This window comes from Mastigoproctus giganteus, chromosome 1, assembly GCF_048544385.1.
Source record: "Mastigoproctus giganteus isolate SK-2022 chromosome 1, ASM4854438v1, whole genome shotgun sequence".
In the NCBI taxonomy this organism is placed as follows: domain Eukaryota; kingdom Metazoa; phylum Arthropoda; class Arachnida; order Uropygi; family Thelyphonidae; genus Mastigoproctus; species Mastigoproctus giganteus.
This window is the reverse complement of record NC_143575.1, coordinates 24,360,008-24,387,587: the sequence shown is the minus strand read 5'-3', so window position 1 is coordinate 24,387,587 and position 27,580 is coordinate 24,360,008. Positions and strand designations below refer to the sequence as shown.

The following is a 27,580-nucleotide window of genomic DNA, read 5'->3' as shown; positions in this document are numbered from 1 at the left end:
GGACCGCCCCAAAGGAAAGCCAAGAGATACTATATATAATGGAGCGCAGGAAAAGCTTTAATCATAAAGATGTAAAAAAATATAAAATGTATGACAGTTTGATTAAAATGGAAATAGGAAAACAAAACCGGCATGGATGGAGTAGAGATATAAAAGGATTGAACATCTGCAAAATGATAATAAGGAATATCTAGCCCACAAGGAAGTGAGGGAACTATTCAACATCAGGAAAGACCGTGCAAGAGACCACATTCTGGATATAATTAACATGGAAATTGTGGACAAACAACAGAAAAAAGATAGATTGCAAGAATATCGAGGGTATACTGCGAGGACCACAGACAACTAGGAAATGACAACACCCAACCCGAAGGAGATCATCAAGTCTTTCTGATGGAAGAAATGGAGCAAGAGCAATTAATGAAATATACCAAAGCAACTGGCATTGATAACGACTCAGCCGAAAAGCCTCGGAGGAAGGAGAAAACAATAGCACCTCGATATTTTCGATTATATCCTAAATGGAGAGAAACTACCTCTTGAATTTCTGAAATCTATCTTTATTCCCATAAAAGATAAGCATGAAAGTCCTCTTCATTATTATGTACTGCCTCTATGCTGAAACCATTATAGTTTCATACGAGGTTCTAAACAAGAAATTACTATAAATGGTTCAGTTATCAATAACCTGCGATACTCAGATGATACTGTTCTCATTGCAACCTCAGAAGAAAATCTACAAACCCACCTGAACAAAGTGGTAACAGCCAGTGAGCAAACAGGCTGAACAATTAATGCCAAAGATCAAAACTATGGTTATAAGCAAATACCTTGGCTAGAATCAAAATGCGCTGTGGCAACTCCCCGACCGAACAAGTGAGTAACTTTAAATATCTAGGAAATATCTTTACAAATAATAATGACTAAGGCACAGAAATCAGAAGCAGAATTGGTATGGCCAAAGGGGTATTTAAAAATCTTAAGAACTTTCTCCGTGATACGAAAGTGGATTTCCAGAAAAGACATCGAATGGCCAAATGTTACACATGGAGCGAGAATTCTCCTATATGGATGTATGACCTGGGTCATGCGGGAATCAGAAAACTGGAATCCTTCAAAATGTGGACCCTTGAAGAATGCTCATAATTCCGTGGATAGATCGCGTCATCAATGAGTGGATCCTTAAGAACGCAAGAATCACAAGGGCACTACTAACTACAATTGCAAAGAGAAAGACTGCCTACCTCGTGTATATTATAGAGACTCACAATTTGACATGCAGAAACTAATCCTACAAGGGAAGATTACAGGCAAAAGCGCAAAAGGAAGATAAAGAAAAAGGTGGTTTGATAGCATCAAAGAATGGACAGGGTTTCTTACGACACAAGAACTATTTCACAAAAAAAAAAAAAAAGAGACAGAATTGGCTAGAAAATATTGGTATACAAGGCCAAATTGAATACGGAACGTGAAGAAGATGCATTCGAGCATGCGCTGATGCAGTAGTCGCCTTATTGGTCCCTTCGAAGTTAGATTTTGGACGGCAAATAGATGTATGCTGCTTTGCAGCGTGTACAGAGATTTAAGGATGCATGCAGGCTTGAATCGCCCTCTGAAAACACATTCATTTGGCAAAAATTAATTTTCACACCCCTCTTCTCATGCTGATGGGACATCATTTAGGGCCCCATTTCATCAGCTATTTCGAAACCCTTGCCAGGGAATTGATGTGAGCTGTCAGTGGCGCCCTTGTGATACCCGCACCCTTGGCACTGCCCCAATGCCTACCCTACTGCTTCTGCACCTATGCTTATCTTGCAAGATGATGTATCCCTATTGCGATTATCTCGACTTCTAATCTCTCTTGGCACAAGCACATTACAAATATTGCTTCCTATGCATCTAAAAAACTTGGTTTTCTCTTTCTGTCTGCGATTTGTACAGAGGAACAGCTGTTCTTCTGTACAAATCGCAAATCCGCCCTACCATGGAACATTGTTCCCGAAACCTCTCTCAGTCTTCTAGATTCCATTCAGAAGAGGGCAGTTAGGTTAATAATATTATTAATGACTCCTGCCTAACAGAGTCATTAATTTCTCTTTCTGACTCCTCCCGAACGCGTGCAGCCACCAACCAACATCCATTTACTGTCCAACTTCAAACCCACAGAACCAACTTTTCATCTTCCTCGTTTATTGATTCAACTGCCGTTTTCTGGAACAACCTTCCTTCATAAGAGTTTCCTGAAAATTACAATCTACAGAAGTTCAAATCCAATGTCAACAAATTTCTTCTTTCGTCTTCTCAACCTCCAACCCGAGCACCGTACTAAGTACTATAGGTTCGATTACTTCTCGTTTTTGCGGTTTTTATAAAAAAAAAAAAAAAAAAGGAAAAGTAAAATTTTAGATGTAGAGTCAAACATTCAATTTAGTGATTAACGATTCTGTATGGACCTCAATAGAAGAAATATCTTTATTTAATACATCTAAGGACTTTGTGCCCATTTTTCCGGTTCTAATTCTATTCGGGCTACTGACTGTAACATGTTCCCTCAGTAACTTTAACACCTCTGTCTGAAACACCTTGGTCAATTCGTATAAATGCTCTGGAACCACTGCGATTGATATCAATCATGTGGTATATCTGATGCACTGTTGCAGTTTTCAGAAAGTAATGCAACAGACGCTGTGTCTTCATTAAGTGGAGTCTTCAGCAAGAAAAGCAACCTTAAAACTATATCTTCAGTTGTGATATGATATAATGTCAAAAACACTTTGCGGTTTGCACGATTTTCCAGAAGTCTTAAACATTACATAAGATTTAAAACTTATGTAATGTTTAAGACTCCTGAACGAAGCTCAAGTTGTTTTAGCAGGAAACGGTTCTGATACAGCGTTTCAAGAAGTGATGCCAATTAACAGCAAACTCGCAAACACTTTAGATGAAGAAGATGCTTTTAAAGATATTGTACCCGTAAGAGCTCGAAAGAAAACAAGAAAGAAAACGATTATGCATCACGCGATGGATGTATTCAGGACCCCACACTCAAATTTAAGATTCAATTTTATTTCACTGTTCTAGATAAAGCAACGACTAATATCTAAGAACGATTCCAGTTACAAATGATTAGACTTCTCTCTTACCATTGATATACCTTTTAGACGTTCTCAGATGTTTGCATGATATTATGTGTTAATCTGCTCACGTTTATTTTCGCTAGATTCTTCTCCACAAGTGGATGAATAAGCATTTTCTAGATTCTTCTCCACTAGAGGATGAATAAGCATTTTCTAGATTCGGCTGTACTAGGGGATGAATAACTGTCTGTTAGATCTTATAGAAAAGATGACTGTTGTACACTGAGTGGACAGAAATCAAGAGATGCCTACCTGCTAACGGGTAGGTCCACAATTCCCCCTGATAAGGGCAGTCATACAGCGAGGCGTTGATTCCACTAGTGCACAAAAGCGTTCGACAGGTATTTCCATCCATGCTTGCTGCACTACTGCCCATAATTCTGTCGCATTTCTGGCTGGAGGATCGAAAGCTCAAACAGACCTTTCCACAGCATCCCAAAGATGCTCTGTAAGATGTAAAATCTTACAAAATGTTATTTTATAGAAAAGTGAGATTAGTTTAAAGTAAAACTTATAATAAAGCAATATGGGAAGCGAAACCTTACAAGTCAAGAATATTACTAAGATCACTGGCAAGGGATTAAATTAGACAACGTCTATACAAGGGGAGCGGTAGGCTGAAAAGCTATTAGCAACCTGGGTAAACTCGACTCCCAGCTCACACAGGCAAACCAAAACAATAGAAACCAGTAGCAACGGCTATTAGTAGAAGGTGTTAACTCTGGTAAACAATAGCGCGGTGGACCATGTGCTGTCGGGACATTTCTTTAATCGGTGACACCTGGAGGAGAGACAAATTTTGAATACGGAAGAAATGCTGGGAATTAGATTTAAGTCTGTCTGGCTGGCAGTGATAGCAAGTTTTATAGATCGTGGGAAATTAGTCTACTACAGTATAACTATAAGCGGCTGATTTCAAAGGTACAGACAGCCTGAGAAATTTTACAAATTTCTTAAAATAAGAAGTTGGATAGAGCACTAAATAGACAGCGTGCGAAAGATTAAAATTAGCGAATAAGAACAGAGAGAAAGTTGATAAAATGAGTAAGATTGGTTAAACTGAAAACTAGGGCGGCTTTGACATATGTAGGCGGTACAGAAATTGATATTAACAAAAAGTGAGTGAACAGGGGGAGCAAGGCAGATACCTGAGTTGAGCTATGTGGGTGTGTATGGAAATGAGTTAGGAGGGAGACAAAGTTGAGATTCTTGTCGGTGCTTGGAAAAATGAGATAGTACAGAGAACAGACAGTTGAGATCATGTGGGTGTTTTATGGAAATGGGTTAGTGGGATTCTAAGTTGAGTTTTTGTTGGTGCTAGGGAAAATGAAATGGTCAGCGGACACAGCAGTCGAGATTTTCGTCGAGATAAGTAAAATGAGTTAGTAACATGGACAGTTGAGGGTTCTGTTGTGGTAGGAAATATGTGTCAGTTAACAGTTGAGTGGTTGGTCTTGGTGGGAAAAGAGAAGGGTAGCGCCCTGGGAAGTTTTCTTCTTGAAAAAGTTCTTAATAGGTGGGGCGGAAAAACGAGGGTAGCACCCTATGAGTTTTTCCTTGTGATAAGTTTTAATAAAGTGGAGTGGAGAAGGAGTTAGAGTGAGATGCCCTATGAGTTTTCCTTGTGATAGGTTTTAATAAGGTGGAGAGAAAGGGAGCGAAATCCGCAGAATCAGTAGCTCGAGAGAAAGGAGCGAAAATGCGAAAATAGTAGCTCAACGAGAAGGAAGGAAGCAGCGAATGGATGGTAGCCCGAATAAGGTGGAGAAAGAACGCCAGTCCCATGCAGCCAAGAGTTCCTAAAAAATTTACCTGTAGCAAATTCAGGTGAAAGCAGATGAAGGAGATCCTTAGTGAGGCAAAAATGGAAGTTTGAAACCTCCCCGGAAAGGAAGGAAAAAAAGATAATAGTAAGTACTGTAAGTTAACAAGGACTGTTAGTGAAACAGTATAGTGATTAATTAATGAAAAACAGAGATAGCACTAGAAGTAAATTGATAGATAAATTATCTCTTAAGTAAATTATATATATACTAACAGAGTTTTTAATTAATTCAAAAAGGTTATTGTAAAATGCAAGAGAAACGAAAGATAAGTAATAGATTAAATTGTTGTTCAAATGATTATAATATGTTAGAAGGATAATACAGTTTATATGAGAAGTTTTGACTATGTTTTAAGGATAGATAATTGAATATAGTGAGAATCTTTGAATGTTCTAAGGATAGATAATTGAATATAGTGTTTGTATTGATGAAGAATTGTTGGTCCAACTGAAAGACTAATAACAAATAGAGACTTTAGGAAAGTTAAGATTGGTCTTCAGTGTATTGTAACAGAGTGGTGAGAACACAGAGCATAATGATGAAAGTAGCATATTTGATTGTTAATATAAGGAACACAATTGTATCCCCAAGTAAATGAAATAGGTATGGTGAAGGTGTATAAGTCCACTTTATTCTTATTTCCCCCACTTACGCATCTGACTTTACTTCCTAGGAGAATTCCAGATTCGTGGGAACTTCTCATTTGTGTATAATTCCCTTCGGAAAGGCTGAGTGTTCAGGAATAACAACTTCACAAATTAATAAACAACAAAGTATATTTACATATATATATACAACATAATATACGATTGAATAAAAAAACATGTAATAGGCATACAAAGTTAAATCGAGGATACCTTGCATAAATTATTCTCCTTCCTGTTTCCCTTCACTATCTAATCTAAGTTAATCATTATATGAAAACAATGATACATCCTTCTTGCCTTAACTAACTAACTCCTAAGACTTATTTAGTAAAATGAATGAAGGAGAAAATCTCACTGTTTGAAAGAATTCCGGAGTTCTGGACTTCTTTATAACAGAATGTCTTTTTTCTTGAAAAAATGACATTGAACATCTTGAAAGGATCCAGAGACGGGCAACTCGAATGGTGAGAACAGCAAAAACCCGACCGTACGAGGAAAGACTCGAATTATGTGGGCTACACAGCTCGGCAACCAAAAGCCTCAGAGGGGATCTGATTGAGGTTCATAAAGCTGAGAGGGGTTACTAGGATGACTGAAGGTGGACTTCTTAGTTTTATAAAGAATTCCATAAGTAGGAATAATAAATTCAAATTACAGGGAATGAGGTTTACATTAGATTGTAGGAAATTTTATTTTAGCCCAGTCGTTGATAGTTGCCACAAGTTGCCCTCGCAGACAGATGAGGCTGACTTCTTGAAGAAACTGAAATCTCAATTGGACAAGTTATCTCTTTGGAAGGAAAGCATGTAATTCATGCTTGCTATCTATTTTTTATTAATATATTTTTTTTTTGCCACTGCAGTTAAAGCCTGTGATTTCTTTGCACTATACGGCAAACATTTATTATTATCATTATTATTAGCTATAGGGTGCAAGGAAGCATGAGACTTATGCTACACCAGCCAAAAAAAAAAAAAAATTCCCGAGTTACCCTGAAAGAAAGAGAGAGAGAGAGAGAGAGAGAGAGAGAGAGAGAGAGAGAGAGAGAGAGAGAGAGAGAGAGAGAGAGAGAGAGAGAGTCAACAGTAGAATCAAATCACCAAGAAAGAGAAGAATGATGATATCCAGCTCAGAACCCTGGGTGTGCCAAACCCATACTCACCAGATGTGAGCCCCTATTACTATTTATTACTCGGTATTTTATGATACCTTTCAATATTTTTATCTGCAAATAAATTCCTAACGTTGAAAAGTAAAGAAGAAGCAGCGAGTGGGAATGAGAAACAAAATTTGTAATCATATAACGAATATCAGCCTGCAGTTCACGCAGCATTTGGGGAAATATTAAATTACTACAATACCGTTCTTACATGCAGGCACAAAACCATATCCAAACCTGAAATTCTAACTCATTATCATCATATATGAAAAAAACTAAATCGTATTGAAGCTAAAATATTTATATTATTCATATCATTAACGGTTTCACAGGAATCATTACGTTTATTACATTGCAGCAGCCATTAATGCGTTAAGCCTCACTTCCTGTATTTTGTTTCTGACTGATCTAACAGCGTTCTCTCAGATAACTGCACTTTTACTTTTTCCCAGATAATTGTGTGAGAAATTCGCAAAAGAATAAATCATGTAATAAAACAAAAATCTAATACTTTGGACAGCAATTGAATTTATCATTCAGAAAAATAATAATTTTAATTTATTTCTCTAAATTATTTGCAAATGAATTGTATTTAAACACTGAAATTTCTTATGTATGTTTTAAAAGTTATAGGCTTATTGCTGCGTAAATAAGTCTTTTCATTTCAAGAAATGTAAGTCTTACCTGATTGGCAACAGGGAAATTCCTAAAATGTTAAGTCAAATGCAGAAACAGATTTAAGATAACGAATTCACTGCAAGAAGAATATTACAAATTCCGTTACAAATGATATTCGTCTCGGCATAACAGACGATTCAAGCACTGACGCCACGCCCTCTAACGGATGGACTCGTTTCTGTGTATTGATACTGTAATAAATGTTTCGCAATTTTGATATTTTAATATTATTATTATTAATCTAAAACGGACGATCCTAAAAAAAACAAAAGGTTCATTTACAGAATTGACATTTAACCTATTCCTTTCTTTCGTCCACTGACTTTGCATTAGTGGGAATACTTTCTCTACATTTGCATTATGAGGAGGAACTGCAAAGAAAAACTGGGCAATTTTCAACAGTTCTGAATGGAATTCAATATTTTTTGAATTACTAAAATATTTGGCCCACTTTTCATGTATAAGCATGTTTTTAAAGTCTTTATTATTCATTTGACCCTCAAAAAATTTCTTCAAATTGTTAAATTGGTCAAAACACTTAACGTCATCAATTGTTACCCCTTTGTCAATCAAGTAGGAAATAGAACATTCTACATCGTTCCAGCTTGGTACTGCATCCATTTTCATCCATAAAAAACAGAAAATGGATTCCATATGGTGAATCCACTTATCTAAATATTCCATGCAATTTCTATATAGATTTTTTGTATCACTAGAAAATTTTTCCCATTCAAGTACAAGTCCTTCATCATGTTTTTTGTATAGCATTTCCTTTACTCTTAACGGCATGAAGTTGTGATCCATCCGTTTCGAGATAATTTATTTCACTGAGACTAAGACATCTAGCACTTCTGCAGCTGAGTTACTTTCCCTTTCAATTCGTTGTATGCGTGTATGTAAAACACTCATAAGTGATTGCATGAACCAAAGATGAATCTCACTAAATCAATTTTCAAAGAACCTTTTAATCACAATGGGAGGTTTTTCTTGGGACAGAAAATAAGCCTGTAAAACTGGAAACATATCTATGAGCCTTGTGATGCTTGGAAATATGAAAGCCATCTCGTCTTGCTGTGAGAAAGGAGCTGTCTATATTCAATCTCAACAAACTCACAGTATTCCTTAAGCTCTTCAGTCCGGACTGTATAATAATGAAAATACTGGTAAATTTAAAAAAAAATGTTCTCTACATCAGCTTCCCAAAGTTCTGCGGCATTCTGAAGACAATTGTTCAAAATATGTGCAGGGCAGCCCACTCCAATCAAAGTCTTATTATGCAACAATTTCTTTAATTTTGCAAAGACATTATTCCCTTCTTCATTTCGTCTCAGTCCTCCAAACATTGTATTGCAATTGTCCCCAATGAATGCAATACATTTTTCACACAAACCATTTTTTTCAAGAGTTTCTTTAACATACGTAGAAATGGTATCTGCAGTGTCGTTAGGCATCTTCTGTAATTCAATTAATTTTGTTTGTAACCCTCCTTCATTTACATCAAAATACTGAATGATTAATGGGAAGATTTTTTCAGAACCATGATTACTTCCATCAGTAGAGACCCCACAGTATGCAATTTTATTTTCTTTTAAAGTTTTTACAGTAACATTAAGAGAATGATTTGCAAGTACAAAGTTTACAATGGCTTCTGTCTTCGTTCTAGCGCAGGAAAATCTTTTTGCTATCTCAGAATCAAAAAATAAATTTTTTTAACATGGCAGTTGTGCAATCCATTGATTTGTAACTACTATGATATTTAAAAGTGTGAAAAGCAAAGGTACCCTCTGCAGCAGCTAGATCATATTCTATTTTACCGACAGCTTTGACAAAAAAAATCTGTAACCTTTGCCGAAGAAGCCTCACCTTAAACTGCTTTCTTGTGCTTATCAGTTTCAATGTGATGCTTCAAATCACCAACCCCTTTATTGGCTATTGAAACATACGTCCCCAAGCTGAATGTAAAGTTTGCTTATGCAAACTTTACATTCAGCTTCCCATTCCTCTCGGCCAGATACAAAACATGGAAATTTGTTTTTCATCTCTTCTGTAAACATGCACTTCCTTTTAGGCATTTTAGGGGAAGTATTAGTCTTTATAATATTATTTTTTATAATTGAAATACTGTAATAATAAATATTTTTATTGTAAGTAGTGAAGCGTAAATTTTATTAGGGTTAGGTTATGTTTTACATTCACAACTAAACTAATCTAATTGCAGAAAAGTACCTACAGGTATAAAGATGGATAATAAATATTTTTGTAATTAAAGTGAAAAACAGTATTTTAAAAAAAGGTAAACTTTGGTATTAAATAAACTAGTGTCTGCCTCTTGATTGGATCGTTGATAAGTATACCAAATTTAGTGAACAGTACGCAACTTTCGATCAGTTTGGTGTGCAGCTCAAATCCACGTTTTCATATGCTGCAATCAATTTCTAGAGAAAACAGGCCCTCAAACTGTCAATATTTATTTGACATGCTGGAATTCCTGTAATTTATATATCTTTTTCTAGCACACCATCTGATCTTCACGCATTATCTACTCTCTAAACCAAAATATTGTATTGCTAGACTCTATAAAATTTATATGATCGTAAATTCTGAAGCAGGCGTGGGTTGGTAACAATCTCAATGCATTAAACTGAGCGTCGTCGGAGTCTTCCGCCTAATTGTCAATACGGAAATTCGAATTGAAGAATCGTCTCCTATTCCGAAAAAGATTCTGTATAACGTAACTCGGTAGTTTTCGTCGAGCTTGCATAAAAAAATGGCGTATAATATAAAAATCGGGACATTTAGACAAATTTATAAAAATCCACCCGGGCAAAAATTTTAGACAAAAAATCCGGACAAATCCGGTTAAAAGAGGACGGATGGTAACCCTAGTTTAGGGCCAAAATCACACTGGCCAACCGGCGTTTCCACATTAAGACTTATGGCCAGTCCGCCTCTGCTGGGAAAGCAAAGGCAACTTCGTTTTCGCAACCGGCCTGTGATCTATAATAGTAAAATAGAGGGCGAGTAACACATTTTGTCTCCCGTGATCCTTTTGCGCGTATGAAGTCGTAGCTGTGTCATTATTTACAATGACATCACAACTATGACTTCGTGTAGTTTGTAAAATCACTATGTCTAGCACGGTTGGCATAATAACCGTCTGAACCACACTGTGTGGAAATGAAATGATTTTAAAGTCCAGGAATGAGGAAAAGATTTTTTATGGGTCTTTAAGTTAAGTCTGTCTTAGGCGAGAGGTTGCGTGATTTTTCTCCCGCAAACTCGGTTTCTCGTATAGCAAATAGCAAATAGACCTCAGAAAAAACGCAGTTTACAGACATGTTATAAACGGAGCAGAACGAACTAGGTTGCTGATGAGACTAATATCTTTCTGATCTTTTCTTATCTGAGACTAATCCTTCAACAACTGGCATCAAATAATCTGTCTCTCAAAATCAGTAGATCGCGCTACTGGCGCATGCTTTATTGTGTTGCGGACTCGTATACAAATTACATCGGTCGGTCTTTATAATATGCTGACACAAACATATCGCGATTTCTAAAATATAAAATAAAATTTCTGTTTCTACTCCGGGACAACCACACAGTCAGAGTAGTTCACAGAATACAGAGAATACAAGAAACAGCACAGTATTTAACAGTCACCGACTTAAAGCCCGGTCACTCAAAGAACGTGTACTTATAACCCCTCACGCGTGACCACTTGACTACGGCTCGGCGGGGATGTCCCTTTTCACCCGGCCTGTTAGTCTATATGACGATGCTTAATGGTACAATTATCCTGTCTAGTTTTTTTTTTTATCGTATATGATGTGAACAATACACGAAGCAACCATTTTTTTTTTTTTCCTGCTTCGTTCGTGTATCGTGGTCGTGAGATCCAACCGGACAGTGAGGCACCATCGTGATATCCAAGTTGCCATTTAATCTGATGTCGACTCTTTTGGCACAGTTAGAATGAAAGAAGTTGAAAATGCTTTCCGGCAAAACTCACACGAGAAAGATTTCTTTCCTGTGTGCATTGTCTTTATGCATACCATGTTCTTGTTGTGACAATGCCTTGTCGTTTTTAAGAACGACATTTAAAAACGTCGTTCTTAAAAATCGAGGACGAACGCTTAATTAAGCCATATTTTGAAGTCTAAAATATCATGCCGTCCACATGGGAAGAGCGATGAATGTCAGATCGGAATAGTCACCTAATTCCTGAACTGTATCATAACTTGCAATTAGAGAATTTCCAATATAATAATTAGGTAGACGGAGGAAACTATAATATGCAAGGCAATGTGTGTGTGTATGTGGTTGAGTCCGTTTAGCCTATGATATAATTATTATAAAGTGTGTGTAAATGGTGTATTCTGTGGTCGATTTACCAGTTTTCTGGAGGAAAACTCGAAATTCGCGACGATAACACCATGCAACTCACTTCTGAAAACGACAAACTCAGTCACGTTGTAAAGAGTAGTCAGTAAAAGTTCTTTGATTCACTTCCCGGATTCTAGCTTAAAGTTTTTCATCCGCCTTGGGAAAAACGTGTAATTACACTAGTATTCAAAGAAAGTGCATCACCCCTTAAAATTGTAATCGTCGTCCGAATAACGTAAATATATGGCAATATTTCTTAAAGATTGCATCAGATAAGATTGACACGCGTAGGTGATGAGGTAATATTGCATCAGCTATTACTTTCGGCTATATAAGCACGCTCTGCAAGAGTTGCAGTCATTTCTTGCGTGTGTCAGGATGGCGAGTTACGTGCAGTTGACGCCACGAAAAAAAGAGTGCTATTGTTGCTTTATGTGAGGAAGGATGTTCTGTGCATGGATGCTTCAGAGTTTTTTAAAATCCAGCTGCTTACGCCCGGTACATGTTGAACGATTTGATGGAGCACTTCTGGCAGTCGGTTTTGGCTTCTTTGCTTTTTGTTTACGATTGGACTTCGGGGACTTTTCGTCGTTTTCATTTGCAGTATCAACTTCCACGACTCCTACAAATTCACATTTCTGGGGAGATGTAAGGCTCTGAAGATGTGGGTGGATCTTCTCCGGCTTCTTTGTTCAACTCCATCAAACGCTGTAATTTCTTTCGCTGTTGATATAGCTTAGATCTCTCCTTTGTACTCAATTTGAAGTGGTTGCCGTGGTCGCATTGCACGTATACGTGCTCTGTTATAATTAAAAACGAATTTTATTATAATTACAATTATAATAAAAGTAAAGATATTGAGCATAGATTTACACTTTATTACCTTACCAATTAACAAAATTCAATTATACGTGAAAATCGGAAGAATATTTTCCACAGGTTAACCGGGCATGATAGTTGGCTGTTCAGAGTGCCTATAATGCGTTTCTTCTGGCAACAGTCGCATTTTCGTTGCGTTTTTTGTCAATCGACGAACGCAGTAGTCCCATCTGAAAACTGCCTGAAGCGCGCCTAAAGAAGTTCCACTTCAAGAAGTCCCATAACATCGACATTCCGAAAAGTACACTGTACAGAAATTCAAGTCCAATGCAACAAGGGTGCTCCTCGTCTCGCTTACCAACTGCTGCACTTTCCAATAATATTTGTATTTCACGTAAGTATAAATAAAATGCAGAACTATCGAAATTAGGGTTCTCAATTTATAAAAATCTTATTATGCAATAAGGCATAATAAAGAAACTATTATAAAATTACATACTAGAGAATATCAAGAAATTATAAAGAAAACAAATGAAATCTTAGAAATGAATATATAGACAAGAGGGAAACTGACATTAATTATCAATAAGAAATATAAAAAGGGAAGGGTTTTTAAAATGATAAATTCCAAGTAAAGAAGAAAAAGAACAATAATAATATTAGTAGTTATAATTAAAAGCATTTTGTCCAAAATAAAGAAATTTTTGTGATAAAATGAATCATTAAGATTGATGCAAAAACTACAACTCATGTGAAAACAGAAAACAAATGCATTTTGGAGTGACGTTCATTTAGAATGGAGTTTTTTATGCTGGTACCAGTTGGACTTCTGAGAAAATGCTTTGCCACACGTTGCACACGTGAAAGGTTTTTCTCTGGTGTGGACTCTTAGGTGTACAGTTAGATTGTAAGCCGTAGAAAAAGTTTTCTTGCAAAACTCACACGAAAGAGGCTTCTGACCAGTGTGGATTCTCCTGTGACGCGTATAATTTGCTCGCTGGGAAAATGCCTTCTGAGAGAATTCACAAGAATAGGGCTTTTCATTAGAATGCACTCTCTTGTGATATCTCAAACTGGATGAATTACAAAACGTCTTTGTACATTTGTCACAAGAAATGGCCTTTCCCCAGTGCGGGTCCGTCTGTGCTTTGAAAGACCTGATGAAGTTGAAAAGGATTTTCTACAATATTCGCATGTGAAAGGCTTTTCTTTAGTGTGAATTCTAAAATGTCTTAAAAGGCTTGAATTTTGTGAAAATTTTCGATCCCCAAATATCACATTGGAAAGGCTTCTGACCAGAGTGAATCCTAATGTGCACTACAAGATATTGCTTTAGTGAAAATCTTTTACTACAAATGTCACAACAAAAAGTATTTTCACCAATGTGGATTCTTTTGTGCAAAATGAGGTGGTGTGAATGTCTGAATGTCTTCCCACAAGTTTTACAAGTGAAAAGCCTCTTATTGCTGTGAATGTCCTCATGGATGTGAAGGAGTGATGATGTACGAAATTCTTTGTCGCAAGTTGCACATTTGAAGATACTGTGGTCCGAATTGAATTTTCGTGTGCTGACGAAGAGAGGAAAGCTTTGAAAATATCTGGTCGCAATGCTCGGAGACGAGATGACTCCCTTCGTTATCCGTCATTGTGGTACTGAAAGGTGTTCCTAATCATTCACCTGAAAAGATCAAAACATTTTTATAAAACATGACAGAAAACTGTAAATTAATTGATAATTACAATACCTGAATATTGTTCATACCAGGTAAGCAAAAATGGGCACTGAACTATTATATTAAGGTCACTAAGGAGAGAATGTTAAATGTAATAATAATGAGAAAGATGAATAAGATTAGTGTAAGTAAGAATGTTAATAAATAAGATAAAGTAAATGTACAATAAGAACGTTTCACATGAATCGTATGTGAGAAGAAAGAATATTTGTTAGCAATATTAAATGTGCCACAAGAGCATTTTAGGTGAATAACATGTGAGAACGAAAATAAACAGTATGTTAGGAATAGTAAATATATCCAGGGCCGCTGCAAGTGGGTAGGCGAGGTAAGCGTCGCCTACCCACTTGCAGAGAAAAATACTAGAAAATTTTTTTTTGGACTTATGCAAGTCGAACCACTCTTTAAAAAATTCTTTATAGCGAAATTTTCTATTTGTCGATATTTTTTTAATTCCTCTTGGTAATTACATTTAAAACAGTTTTCGCAGAACAAAGAAAATTTACATATAATGAACAGATTAGGAGACTTAACTGGGAACGCATTGGTCGCACCTCTGGCCTTCAGGCAATTAGTGCTGCTACTAAGGGCGAACTATGAGCCAAAAGGATTAGCAGTCTGCAACCTATTGGTACTCGTAAAGCCTATCGAACTGCCTGTCCCACATACCCAGAATTCGCGCTGGTCATGTGATTGGTTAACGTTTACCAGTATTCAAGGTGGCAGGCAAATTACGGGGGAATGTTACGTGACATCACAATATGTCGCAACCGAAATGACGAAAAAGAAACGACAGAACAGCAATTTTTTTTAAACAACTAAAAAATTAATACCACACACAACCACTGATTCTTCCCCCGCTGTACATTACTAGGCGATTTCACGCGCATTAACAATGAGAACTGCTCGTGTGTGTCAACAGAAAATTTTTTTTTTTTTTTGGTTCTGGGGACTGCTGCCGCCGCGTGTAGGCCAAAATTCTACTAAGACAAAACCCCCTGAATTAAAGTGCAAAGTAGGACAAAACCGCAAGACGTAGTCGGGTGGTCATGAGCGAGAGTGCATAGTATGCGTTCTTTGAGTAGACGTGGGTTCAAGCCCGTGACTCCTAAATACGATAAAATATTTGTATTGACGATTCATTGTAAAACTCTACTGACTTGGTTGTCGTGCCGGAGTATAAACAGAAAATTTATTTAAATAATAATACGAAATGTTTAAACCATGATTTTTATTCTTATTACATTATTTGTCCTACTTGAAAATATTATACACTGAGAGAAATTCCTGCGTTAGGTGGCGTGGCATCATTGATTGAATTGTGAGTTATGCAGTTACAGATATAATTTGTACCGGAATTTGTAATTTTCTGCTTTCCTTGGCTTCAATATTTCAAATTAATTTTTGACCTATAGTTGACAAACAACTTTTTAAAACACTACAGAAATTCCCTGTTGTATATAAAAGGTAAGACCAGCATTTATTAAAATGAAACGCTTAATTGGAAAGCATTATTAAGCCTATAACGTTATATAATTAACGAGAAAAAGTAAAACTGCTCTACTTCAGAGAGACAGAATCAATAGATTTAAGAGTCAAAATAAAGGAACTGAGAGTTAAGGAACGTTATTAAATATCCTTATGCTAAATAATAGCAGAGAAGGAATGTGATACCAAATATATGGAAATAATATTAATGTGTGTGTGTGGTGTAAATGTGTTGTATGTATATTTGTTCTGTTAATAAATAATGTTGATTTTTTTTAGAAAGTCTCTTTCCCCTTTCTGCCAAAATTCTTTGTCACCAGAAAGTAACTTATGTAATGATAAGTAGTAATTTAAAAGGGTTATTGCGACATCAATGGAGTCTATAGATCCGATTTATAGATTAGATTTTGCTGATCTATCGAGCGTTATACACAACGCTCGATTTCAAACTGCAGGTTTTTCATCCCGAAAAGCCTGAGAGTATACGAGATTCGGCCCTACTAAACACTAGACGGACATAGGTTAACCAACCAGACCAAAAACGTCATAACTACACTGAGGGGGAAAAGTATTGGGAACTCCTTGGTTAAGCAGGGGCCACACCCATACACACAGTGTGGACGTTCCTCCCCAGAGGGCCATTGTACAGTGAGAGGCTCCTGACAATGTGTGTGTGTGTGTGTGTGTGTGTGTGTGTGTGTGTGTGTGTGTGTGTGTGTGTGTGTGTGTGTGTGTGTGTGTGTTCTGTTGTTCTGACCACTTGGCTACCAAGGAACATCATTCACCTGGAGAGATGATTCTGGGTACTTGTTCGCCCCACAGGAAGGTGGGCCAGTCCTAATAACGACGTGCTGTCTCAAATTCGATAACTCTGATCCAACTGATGTTGCTAAAAGGTGAGCCAGATCCCTCTGGGGCACTCTGCAGAGGAGGCTAACAAAACAGTTCCCTTGGTATTCAAAAAAAAAAAAAAATGTAAAAACAAAAAAAAATATATATATATAAAATAAGAAATAAAATGAAATAAACATATATAAAAATAAAAAATGACATATAAAAATTAAAAGAATAACAAAAATATTAAATAAAGAAATCAAATAAACATTGGTGACTCCGACTTCAGTGCTAATTGTTACTTTCGGGATCCAGGCAACTGTTGCAGTGCTAATTCCGCCTTTTCCTCTAAATCTCTAATAAATATATTAATTTTAAATTCTCATAATTCCCCTATCTAGTTATTATCCAAAACTCCATTTATTGACAATTTTAGAGTTATTAAAACTGAGTATTAAAGCAAGTTAGATGTCCTTAAATCTTTAAATTGGAACCTGTTGTAATGGCGACTTAAAATATGGCGAAATTAGCCACAGCAACTATGTAAAAAGAAAGCCTATCAAAATCTCTACAGAAGCCTGCAGTTGTTTGCCGGCGACAGCTATCTCGGGAGCCACCTACGGGTTAGATTTTTATAAACACAGGAAAGATGCACTTAGCTTGACATGCAAATGATGACGACAGAGGAGGGGGGAATCAGAGAGAAAGATATACAGACACACCCGTGTGAACGGATATGGTAGATTCCTCCGAGCATCATAAACTCGGTGAATATGTAAGCTAGAGACTCTTCATTTTCCTAATAAGGAGCTGGTGAAGTGTCTACACGTATGGCCAGAATGTTTGAGACATAGCATGGCGTAATCAAGGATGGTGGTGACTCCTTTGATTAAGTGTCCCAGAACGTGGGAGTTCTCCAATAAGAGAAAGGAAAATGTATAAACAAAAGGGAGAACTAGGGGTATAAAAGCGGGTCCTCGACACCCAGAAAAAGAACAGGGTCGGAGTCCAGAGAGGGAAGTCGAGTCGAGAACGGGGAGGCCGAAGCAGAACGAGAGGTCGAGAGAAGAGGAGGTGACGAGAAGAAGAGACGTGAGAAGATACTGCAGAGGATAGAAGAGAATAGAGAAGTTCCAGTCATGGAGAACGGAGGGAAGAGCCGCCGCCCAGCCGTATCTTAGACTGGTAAGTTGATGATGAAAAGATGGATTCTTTCTAGCCTCATATAATCTTGTAACTAATAACTGCTGTGTTTAAGAATGATAATCCCAAAGTCTATGATCCTATTATTATCATAATGATCTGATGAATTTATATCTATGTAAGATTTACTTTCTCATGTATTAAACTTTATTATGTTTTACACTATAGGAGTTTCTCATTCTCTGCCAAAACCTCACATGTAACCACTAAAGCTAAATGTTAAAGCATGATTACAGGTTAATTGCGGTTATCGAGTAATCAGTTGCATGATTACCCGATAATAATAAAGCACAACGCAAAGCCCAAACTGCGGGGAAAAGGTAGAGAAGGGGTAAATATCTCCATCTCTCTTCTTCCCTGAGGGTATACGAGGCTTTTGTCCTAAACCAAACCATTAGACGATAAACCAGGACTGAATATACTAAGGTATTTTAAGATGGCAGACCAAAAGAAAAGTGTCGGAAACGACGTAACTACACTTAGAACAAAAAGTATAGGTTATGCCTAGACTAACTAGTTTTGATGCGGCCACACCCTAGTACACACAAAACCTAAGTAAGTAAGTGCAACGAGTATATGTGTGTGTGCCGGGTAACACAACCATCTATCTGCCTTCTTCTTCTTCTTTTAAACACTTCCATAGCAAATCCTTGTAAATTCTGAAAAGTTGCTCGGGTGAGGAGAAGATTCTCTTCTCCCTGGGATATAAATTATAAAAATAGCTCTGCATTTGCAATCGTAAGTCAGCATGATACGGATGGTCATAAAGTACGTGCTTCCAGTTGTCTACAGCTCTACATGCACCTAAATCAGTTAGTTAGTTAGTTATTTGGTTTTTAGGAGCATTAGCAACTAAGGCCATATTGCTCCGGGATATGCGGTGGTCATTCCCTGACCTTTCCACATCCTCCGTATTTGGTGGCGACGGGCTCGAACCCCGGTCTAATCAAGAAGCCTGTGCTATGCACTGCTGCTCCTTCCCACCTGGCTACGGAGGCGCCACCTAAATCAGTATCATGTATAGTCCCGGTTGGAATAATTATCCATTGAGGAACCACGTCCTGTTATGATGTATGATGTTTTCATTCCCATACAAATCCAACTTCTTATCGACTTATTTAGTAAATATGTAACATGAGGTATAAAACTTCTTGTTAGGACTCCCATTGAGGAACTGTCCCATCTGGTCTTCCATAGATTAACCAGTTCATTCCAACATTTTTTCTTTGCAATCTTACGATTGAAATCAAAGTATAAATTTCGATTTAAAGTTTGTATGTTGCTTTTAATTGTGTAACTTAGTCCTTGAAAAATAACATATAAATCCTGTGGGATAGTTCCAGCTAATACTTGCAATGCGGAAGTTGATACTCTTCTACAAGAACGACTCACAACAACTAATATTGATACTCTCCAACAAGAACGATTGACAATAATAAATTTTGATCTTTGTATCGTTTGTAACTTGTTTTTGCAAATCTTACTATTCGAACTATAAAACCAGGCTCGTGCTGCATACGTGACAATACGTAAGAACACTGCTTCATAATGTAAAAGTATCGTTTTTCTAGAAGCCCGTTCTTCAGATTCTAATTATCATTCCTCAAAACTTTTTAATTTTCTCCGCAAGGTACTTCAAATCAAATGAGGATGAATCTTGCTCAACTTATTGTCCATCAGAATTCCTACATTTGTGTTTTTTTTTACTAACGGTACCCGTATTTGATTAATTTCAATTTCTGGTGGTCTTCTCTGATTTAATTTTAGATATCATCATTTTTGTTTTTCTAGGATTCATTATTAATTGTTTATTAAGAGACCACTGGAAAAGATGAAAAGATCATTAAAGATGGTGTTAGTAGTTTGCCCAGTGCTTCCCTTGTTCTACCTTTAACGATGACATTGAAGTGATCTGAAAATCCTATCGTTGTACAAGTCTTTCTCAACCTGTGTGCCGCGGCACTTTATTGCGCCGCGAGTTTACTTCAAGTGAACCGCGGAAAATGCAAATAAAAAAGAGGGGGGGGGAATCTTTAGAACAGAGTGGCACTCCAGAATGCTTGAATCCATCCCAAATTAGTGGCGTAACATAACCTAACCGTTTTTTTCACTACAGTGCTAATCATTACGAATCATTAACTGGGACGCGCCATCACAACGGAGAAGACAATCCCGCACAGCAGAATGGATATAACCCTTGTGGACAAGAAGGAAAAGACTACCTGTCTAATTGACGCAGCGGTACCCAACACTGGCAACCTGCAGAAAACCCATGGGGAAAAAATCAGGAAGTACACGAAACTAAGACAGGAGATCAAAGTGATGTGGCATATGCAACAAGTAACGACCATCCCGATCATCATGTAAACCACCGGTGTGGTGCCAAAGACGCTACATAACAGCCTAGCAGCAATAGGTCTCCCAGCCAACACCTACAAGGAACTTCAGAAAGTCGCAATCCTGAACACCTGTAGGACAGTCAGAGAGTTCCTCGACTAACAGAAACACCAGACATAACAACAACCACCCTGTGAACATGGTAGAAATACCTGTCACGAGGTGCAACCCACAATCAAGGAGAAATAATAATAATAATGATCAGTGGCGGATTAAGGATAGTTGGGATCCCTAGGCAAATTATATTTGGGATCCCCAAAAAATAATAATAATAAAAAAAGAATAAAAAATAAATAAAAGTTAGGTGGCAAATAAATGAAATTTTGTACTTTTGAAGTTTTTGCTTAAATTAATCAAGATTTTTATGATGTTTACTGAAAACATTAATCTATTTTAGAACACTATAGGAAAATGCCTTGGCTTGGGGCTCCCCAAAGCCTGGGCCCCTAGGCACGTTCCTCATTGCCTTAATGGGTAATCCGCCACTAATAATGATAATATGTTTTGTTATGTTATTATTCGGTTTTTAGGAGCATTAGCAACTAAGGCCATATTGCTCCGGGATATGCGGTGGTCATTCCTTGACCTTTCCGCATCCTCCGTATTTGATGGTGATGGGTTCGAACCCCGGTCTAATCAAGATGCGTGTGCTATGCACTGCTGCTCCTTCCCACCTGGCTACGGAGGCGCCTATATGTTTTGTGAGAAATTGCTTTTCTTCTGTGTGGATTTATTCTTTGCTGGACGAAAAACCGAAGGGTTACCGCGAAGAAAACCGTGCAACCGACTAACTCAGCCACGTGTAAGAAAAATAAAAGTTTCATCGCCTCATTGATCAAATTCGTAATCATTCATTTTTCTCTCAATGTGGAAATATTGTTTTACCACTGTCCTAAGCTCGTTATCAGAGATGATAACGAGGGCGTTTCATCAACACACAGTTTTTATACTTTCAGGTGTCCTTAACCGTCATATTGCTACAGTTACACTAACTTACTGCTAAATACGACTATCATTTGTATCGTTGATTTATTGTAAACTCCACTGACCTGGTGGTCTTATCGGAGTATAAACAGGAACATTTTTTAAATACGTTGGAGGCACAGATGATGTTTTTAAAGGAGATATTAGAATTATATCTAATTATAAGTGCTAATTAGATGATTTAATGGTATCTAAGAGGGTAGTGGACGAGATGCTGAAAGCTAATGTATCCAGAGCTCAACGAATCTATTCAATTATATTAATAAACATAAGTGAACTTTTAGCCCTGAGGGTATCCTTGAATTCACGACAGGTTGTACACGATCTGCACCTCTGGATGCCTTGTTTCTTTTTCTTTCGTGGGTCCAGTATTTTCATCTCTTCAATGAGAAAATAAGTGAAGAAATAAGAACCCAGGAAAGAAAAAGAAACAAGGCATCCAGAGGCGCAGATCGCAACAACCCCTTCCAAACCCCCAGAACCAGCCCGCACACCATAACGGAAGATCAAAGGTCAACAGCAACCCGGAACCAGTGCAGGAGGTCAAAGGTCAGATTTCAAGCTGATTTTATCCCTGTTGGTTTGATCGTTATGTATAATTTCACATTTTCGCTCTATTGTCTTGCCATGCTGCTGGCATTTTTATTTATTTTTTATCATTATTCTCACTTAAGTTTATATATATATATTCTTGTATATAATTTCAAAATGGATTGAAAAACATTTTATAATTACTTACTTTGTAATCCGAACTTACTGAAAATGATTGGCAGTAAGAATAAGTATGTATCGTAATTTTTTAATAATAATTATATAATTTTTAAAATGTTATCGTTTTTAAAACTAAGTGTCCTAGTTTTTTAATTCTATCTAGATCTTGTAACCCCCACCCCGCCCTACCTTTCGGAGATAAGTCTTAAAGAAGAATGATTGGAAGAAAACCGATATTGTCATTTTTTTTTTTTTTTTTTTCTGTTCAATTCGGGTGTTTCACACTGGAAGAGACTCCAGGATTGCTCGGCGTCGGACAATATACTTATGAATATAATTCTATCTTACGTTTAAAATATATTATTTTTTGTCTTTGATTGTTATGCTTCTTCATCTTCTACCTCCTCTCATCTTTCCAGTTTATTTATTTATTTTTTTTTCATTCTCCTCAACTGTGTCAATACATAACACGTTTTCATATGTATTAACTTCTGAACACTTCGCAACTTTAGCGGTTTTTTTTTTTTTTCCGCTTCAATAAATTTTAAATTCTTCCCCTGCAGCAACATTATTCCCTTCCTCTTTCAGTTATTTCAGCGCTCATTCCAACGAATATTTAATCGATGTCCTGCAATGGGCATTAGTAAACAACCCGCCCCTCCCCTTTCCCATAACTATTTACCTTTTGATACGTTTTCACCTGTAAATTCTGGGACACTCACTGAATTGCAGGAAGAGATAATCGGAAATTTTACGGTAGCCGTTCACCCCAGAGCTAAAGGGATTACCATCCCCCCCAATACAGTAGCGCTAGTAAAACCTACCCCAATGAGAAGTTGCACTGGTCACTGCTTTCTATGGGTGCTTACACGTAGAACGCAGGTGACCGCTTACTTGGAAACAGCAGCCTAAATGAACGTTGTAAGTCAATGGGAGTGCATACAATAAGAGCGTGTGGACAGCGATATCGCTTCTTGTTTTAAACCCCCAGCTTACCTCAACAATTTAAGCTTACTGGTCTCAGGGAAGTACAGATGTCACTTAACTGGGTACGCGTTGTTCACACCTCTGATATTAATCTGGCCTATGTGTTCATACCCAGTGAGAAGCTTCAGCTGCGTGTCGCTGCTGGTTCCAAGTAAGGGGTCACCTGCGTTCTATGTGTGCGCACCCTAACTTGCCATTTCCAGGGAGCATGCGCGAAGCTCACTTTCTCTTCCGGTCTGGGATCCGCTAGGTGGCCGTGATTCAGTGTAGACACGTGTGTACACCGCTCGTGATCATTTGGATAAGTTACGATCTGTGAATGCTGCAAGTGGTTCAAGTTTCACCATCGTGTTTTTCTTCTTCTTGTGCAGCACCTGAGGTGAGATTTTGTGGCTTTTTTTGGGGGTGGGTTGCTCAAATATCGCAGTTCGCATCTATCGCCATTGTCTTGCGGTTTCTCTTTAACCGACGCCATACACGGTGCATTGCAGAGATGGCCATGGCCAAGACTGTGCGGCGACACTAGATTGTAACTGCAAGTGCGTATTTTATGTGCTCGATTTATCTGTTTGCCGGATGAAAAACCAGAATTAATGAGAGAAAAAAATAACGCAGTGCTCGCCTAGATTTGACTAACTCATCAATAATGTGAAGGAAGTCCATTAATATTTCCCACGTCATCGAAGGATTCGAATTGCAGTCTTTTCCAGTAATGTGGGGAGGACGCTGATTATGGTAATCCTACATTTAGCCCGCTTTTATACACGCGTTTGTGTCGCGCAACAGATGACGGCAAAATGTCGTCCGTTCTACAAATCACCGGAAGAAATAAATAATTTTATTCTCTGTCACCCGTTTACATTGCCGTCGCGTTCTGAAAGACATGCCAAACGCAAGCGGCAAAAACTCGCACGAAATTTCTAAGTACACGGGGTCTAATTGGTCCTTTTATGCAAACACGCCACTTGTCCGTAGTGCGCTATCTACAGACATCAGTGCTGCCAACGGCTAATCTTATCTTTATGGACTTACCTGAGAGTTATTGCCAACATTTCCCGTGGAGAAAATGACAAGCCTTGCACCAAATCTTGCCTAGCTTGAATCGTTCCTTGAAATTTTCCCACCAGCTTCTCAAACGATGCCACCGACATTCTAATATAATTGAAAAACGTGTCCCTGACGTCCCTTAATTTTCCGTACAGGTTACGAAATTCCCCATCTACAAATGTAGCGTTGTTGGTGGGATGAACTGCCCATCTTGTTTTCCCTCTTTTCACTGCAATGACCTCATACGCAAATTGGATCAAGCACGGATCCATCTTCCACTCTCCAATTCGAAAAGGCACTGCCAGCAATCATACGGTTTGTCCACCCGCACTAGTTTTTTCTCTTCTTTTTTTTTTTTGACGGACAACAAATGTTGCTTGCATAAAATAAACCCAGAAAACGAGCGGCAATGCTTATACGTAGCCCTGTCTCACAGTGGCACCAGGACTATTCGTCCATCTTCACCAATTGTCATGTAGAGAGATGGGGGGAAAAATAATCCTCTTAATCACATCGGCTTGAAGTGTAAATATGTATTTATTTACCAGGCCTGTCAGCCATCAGGTGGCAACCACCAATGGGCAAATACCACTCTATGCTCGCCATAGCACAAGGAGCTAACCTGGGTCTATTCCTCTTTCAGTGCTAACAGCACCAGAAAATCCCACACCCACCAGTGGCCGTTCCACACCGGCAGGTGCGGCGCCTCCGTAGCCAGGTGGGCAGAGTGTAACCCCCGCTTCTTGATTAGACCGGGGTTCGAATCCGTCACCACCAAATACGGAGAGTGCGGAAAGGTCAGGGAATGTCCACCGCATATTCCGGGAGCAATATGGCCTTAGTTGCTAATACTCCTAAAAACCAAACAAGAAGAACAACAACAACCGGCAGGTTCCCCCAAAAAACATTTCTTGTAAGCCAGCAAAAAAAAAAAAAAAAAAATTCTTTTTAAAAATTGTTAGGAAACCCTAGTAGGTGAATTTACTCACGTGTAAACAGCAGGTAAATGGGAAAAAGTTGCAGAGGCTCGGTAACTTTAACAGGCCTTGTATAAAAATCCCTCTCTCTTGAAGAGTTCGCAATTTATTAATTGTCTTCTTGACTGAAGAGTGTTTTCTAGTTTGTTAAATTGTCTTCATGACTTAAGTGTTTTACACCGATCAATGTATGTAAAAAAAATGCAAAAAAACTTCGAATTCAACGACACAGCACTCTACGCCTCAACTGGACGAAAGAGCATCTGCACTGGGCCTTAGATGGCTGGAGACGGGTCTCCTGGTCCGATGAGTCCCATTTACAGTTATTTCGAGCGGACGAGAGGGTGCGTACTGGCGGAAACCACACGAAGCTATGCACCCGTCATGTCAACAAGGAACTGTTCAAGCGGGTGGACGGTCGGTAATAGTCAAGGGCGTGTTGAACTGGCACACGCTGGGATCTCTCTTACGTCTAGACGCATCTCTGAACGGTCCAGATTATGTGTCCAGCCTTGCAGCCCATCTGCATCCCTTCATGGTCATCGTGAACCCATAGGGCAATCGACTCTTTCAGCAGGAAAATGTGCCTCCCCACAGAGACAACGCGACAAGATCATGGTTCGAAGAGTATTCTGCAGATATTACCAGAAGAGAATGGCCTCCCGGTTCATCGGACATGAACCCTATGAAGCATCTTTGGGATGCTGTGGAAAAGTCTGTTCGAGCTTTGGATCCTATAGACAGTATTGCGACAGAATTATGGACAGTAGTGCAGCAAGCATGGATGGAAATACCTGTGGAACGCTTTCGTGAAATAGTGGACTCAACGCCTCGCTGTATAACTGGCCTTATCAGGGCGAATTGTGGACCGACCCGTTACCAGATAGGCATCTCTTGATTTCTGTCCACTCAGTGTACAACAGTCATCTTCTCTATAGGATCTAACAGACAGTTATTCATCCCCTACTAGAGTAGAATCTAGAAAATGCTTATTCATCCACTAGTGGAGAAGGATCTAGCAAAAATAAACATGAGCAGATTAACACATGATATTATGCAAACGTCTGAGAACGTCTAAAAGGTATATCAATGGTAACAGATAAGTCTAATCATTTTTAACTGGAATCGTTTTCTTTCTTGTTGTCTTTGGGGTACAATATCTTTAAAAGTAGCTTCTTCATCTAAAGTATTTGCGAGTTTGCTATTAATTGGCATCACTTCTTCAAACGCAGTATCAGAACGCTTTCCTGCTAAAACATCTTGAGTTTCGTTCAAGAGTCTTAAACATTACATAAGTTTTAAACATGGTTAAATCTTATGTAATGTTTAAGACTTCTGCAAAATCGTGCAAACCGCAAAGTTTTGATGATATTATACCATATCAGAACTGAAGATATAGTTTTAAAGTTGCTTTTCTTGCCAATGACTCCGCTTAAAGAAGAGACATAGCGTCTGTTTCATTACTTTCTGACAACTGCAACAGTGCATCAGATATACCACATGACTGATATCAACCTCAGTGGTTCGAGAGCATTTATACGACTTGACCAAGGTGTTTCAGACAGAGGTATTAAAGTTACTGACGGAATAGTTATGGTAAGTAGCCCGAATAGAATTAGAACCGGAAAATTGGGCACAAAGTCCTTAGATGTATTAAATAAAGATATTCCTTCTATTGAGGTCGATACAGAATTATTAATCACTAAATTTAATGTTTGCCTCTGTACATCCAAAGTTTTATTGTTCCATTTTTTTTTTTTTTTTTTTTTTTAAAACCCCAAACACGAGAGGTATTCGAACCTATAGTACTTAGTACCGTACTTGAGTTGGAGGTTGAGAAGACGAAAAAAGATATTTGTTGACATTGGACTTGAACTTCTGTAGATTGTAATTTTCAGGAAATACGTATGAAGGAAGGTTGTTCCAGAAAACGGCAGTTGAATGAATAAACGAGGAAGATGAAAAGTTGGTTCTGTGAGTTTGAAGTTGGACAGTAAATGGATGTTGGCTGGTGGCTGCACGTGTTTGGACTGTTTTGAAAGAGAGAGCGCGAATTATAGAAGCCAATTCAGAACAACAGAGCCCATGGAAGTATCTGTACAAGAGGCATGCAGCAGAAACAGTACGTCTATGGGACAGCGAGTGGAGAGACTCTGTTAGAGATGAGTCATTAATTAACTTAACTGTCCTCTTCTGAATGGAATCTAGAACCCAGAAAGAGGTTTCGGAAACAATGATCCATGGTATGGCCGATTTGCGATTTGCACAGAATGAACAGCTGTTTGGAAGAAAAGTAATGGCGAGAGCGAAAGAGAAAATCAAGTTTTTTAGATTCAGAAGAAGCAATATTTGTAATGTGCTTGTGAAAAGAGAGATTAGAAGTCATTGTAATCGCAATAGGGATACATCACCTTGCAAGATACGCATAGGTGCAGAAGCAGTAGCGTAGGCATTGTGGCAGTGCCAAGGGTGCCGGTATCAGAAGGGCGCCACTGACAGCTCACATCAATTCCGTGCCAAGCTATTTCGACACCCAAGCTAGCTTCTGGTGTCGAAATAGCATT

The 27,580-nt window shown here is 38.1% G+C and overlaps 1 protein-coding gene across 1 annotated transcript in view; it reads left to right on the top strand.

The window, feature by feature from the left end:
* LOC150090642 (uncharacterized) overlaps positions 1-27,580 on the top strand; it is a 55,291-nt gene that overhangs the window by 15,662 nt on the left and 12,049 nt on the right. Inside the window, exon 2 of the mRNA XM_090368834.1 lies at positions 2,847-2,976. Within this exon, the coding sequence (XP_090224960.1) occupies positions 2,847-2,976 (130 nt within the window). The remainder of the gene's footprint in view (positions 1-2,846; positions 2,977-27,580) is intronic.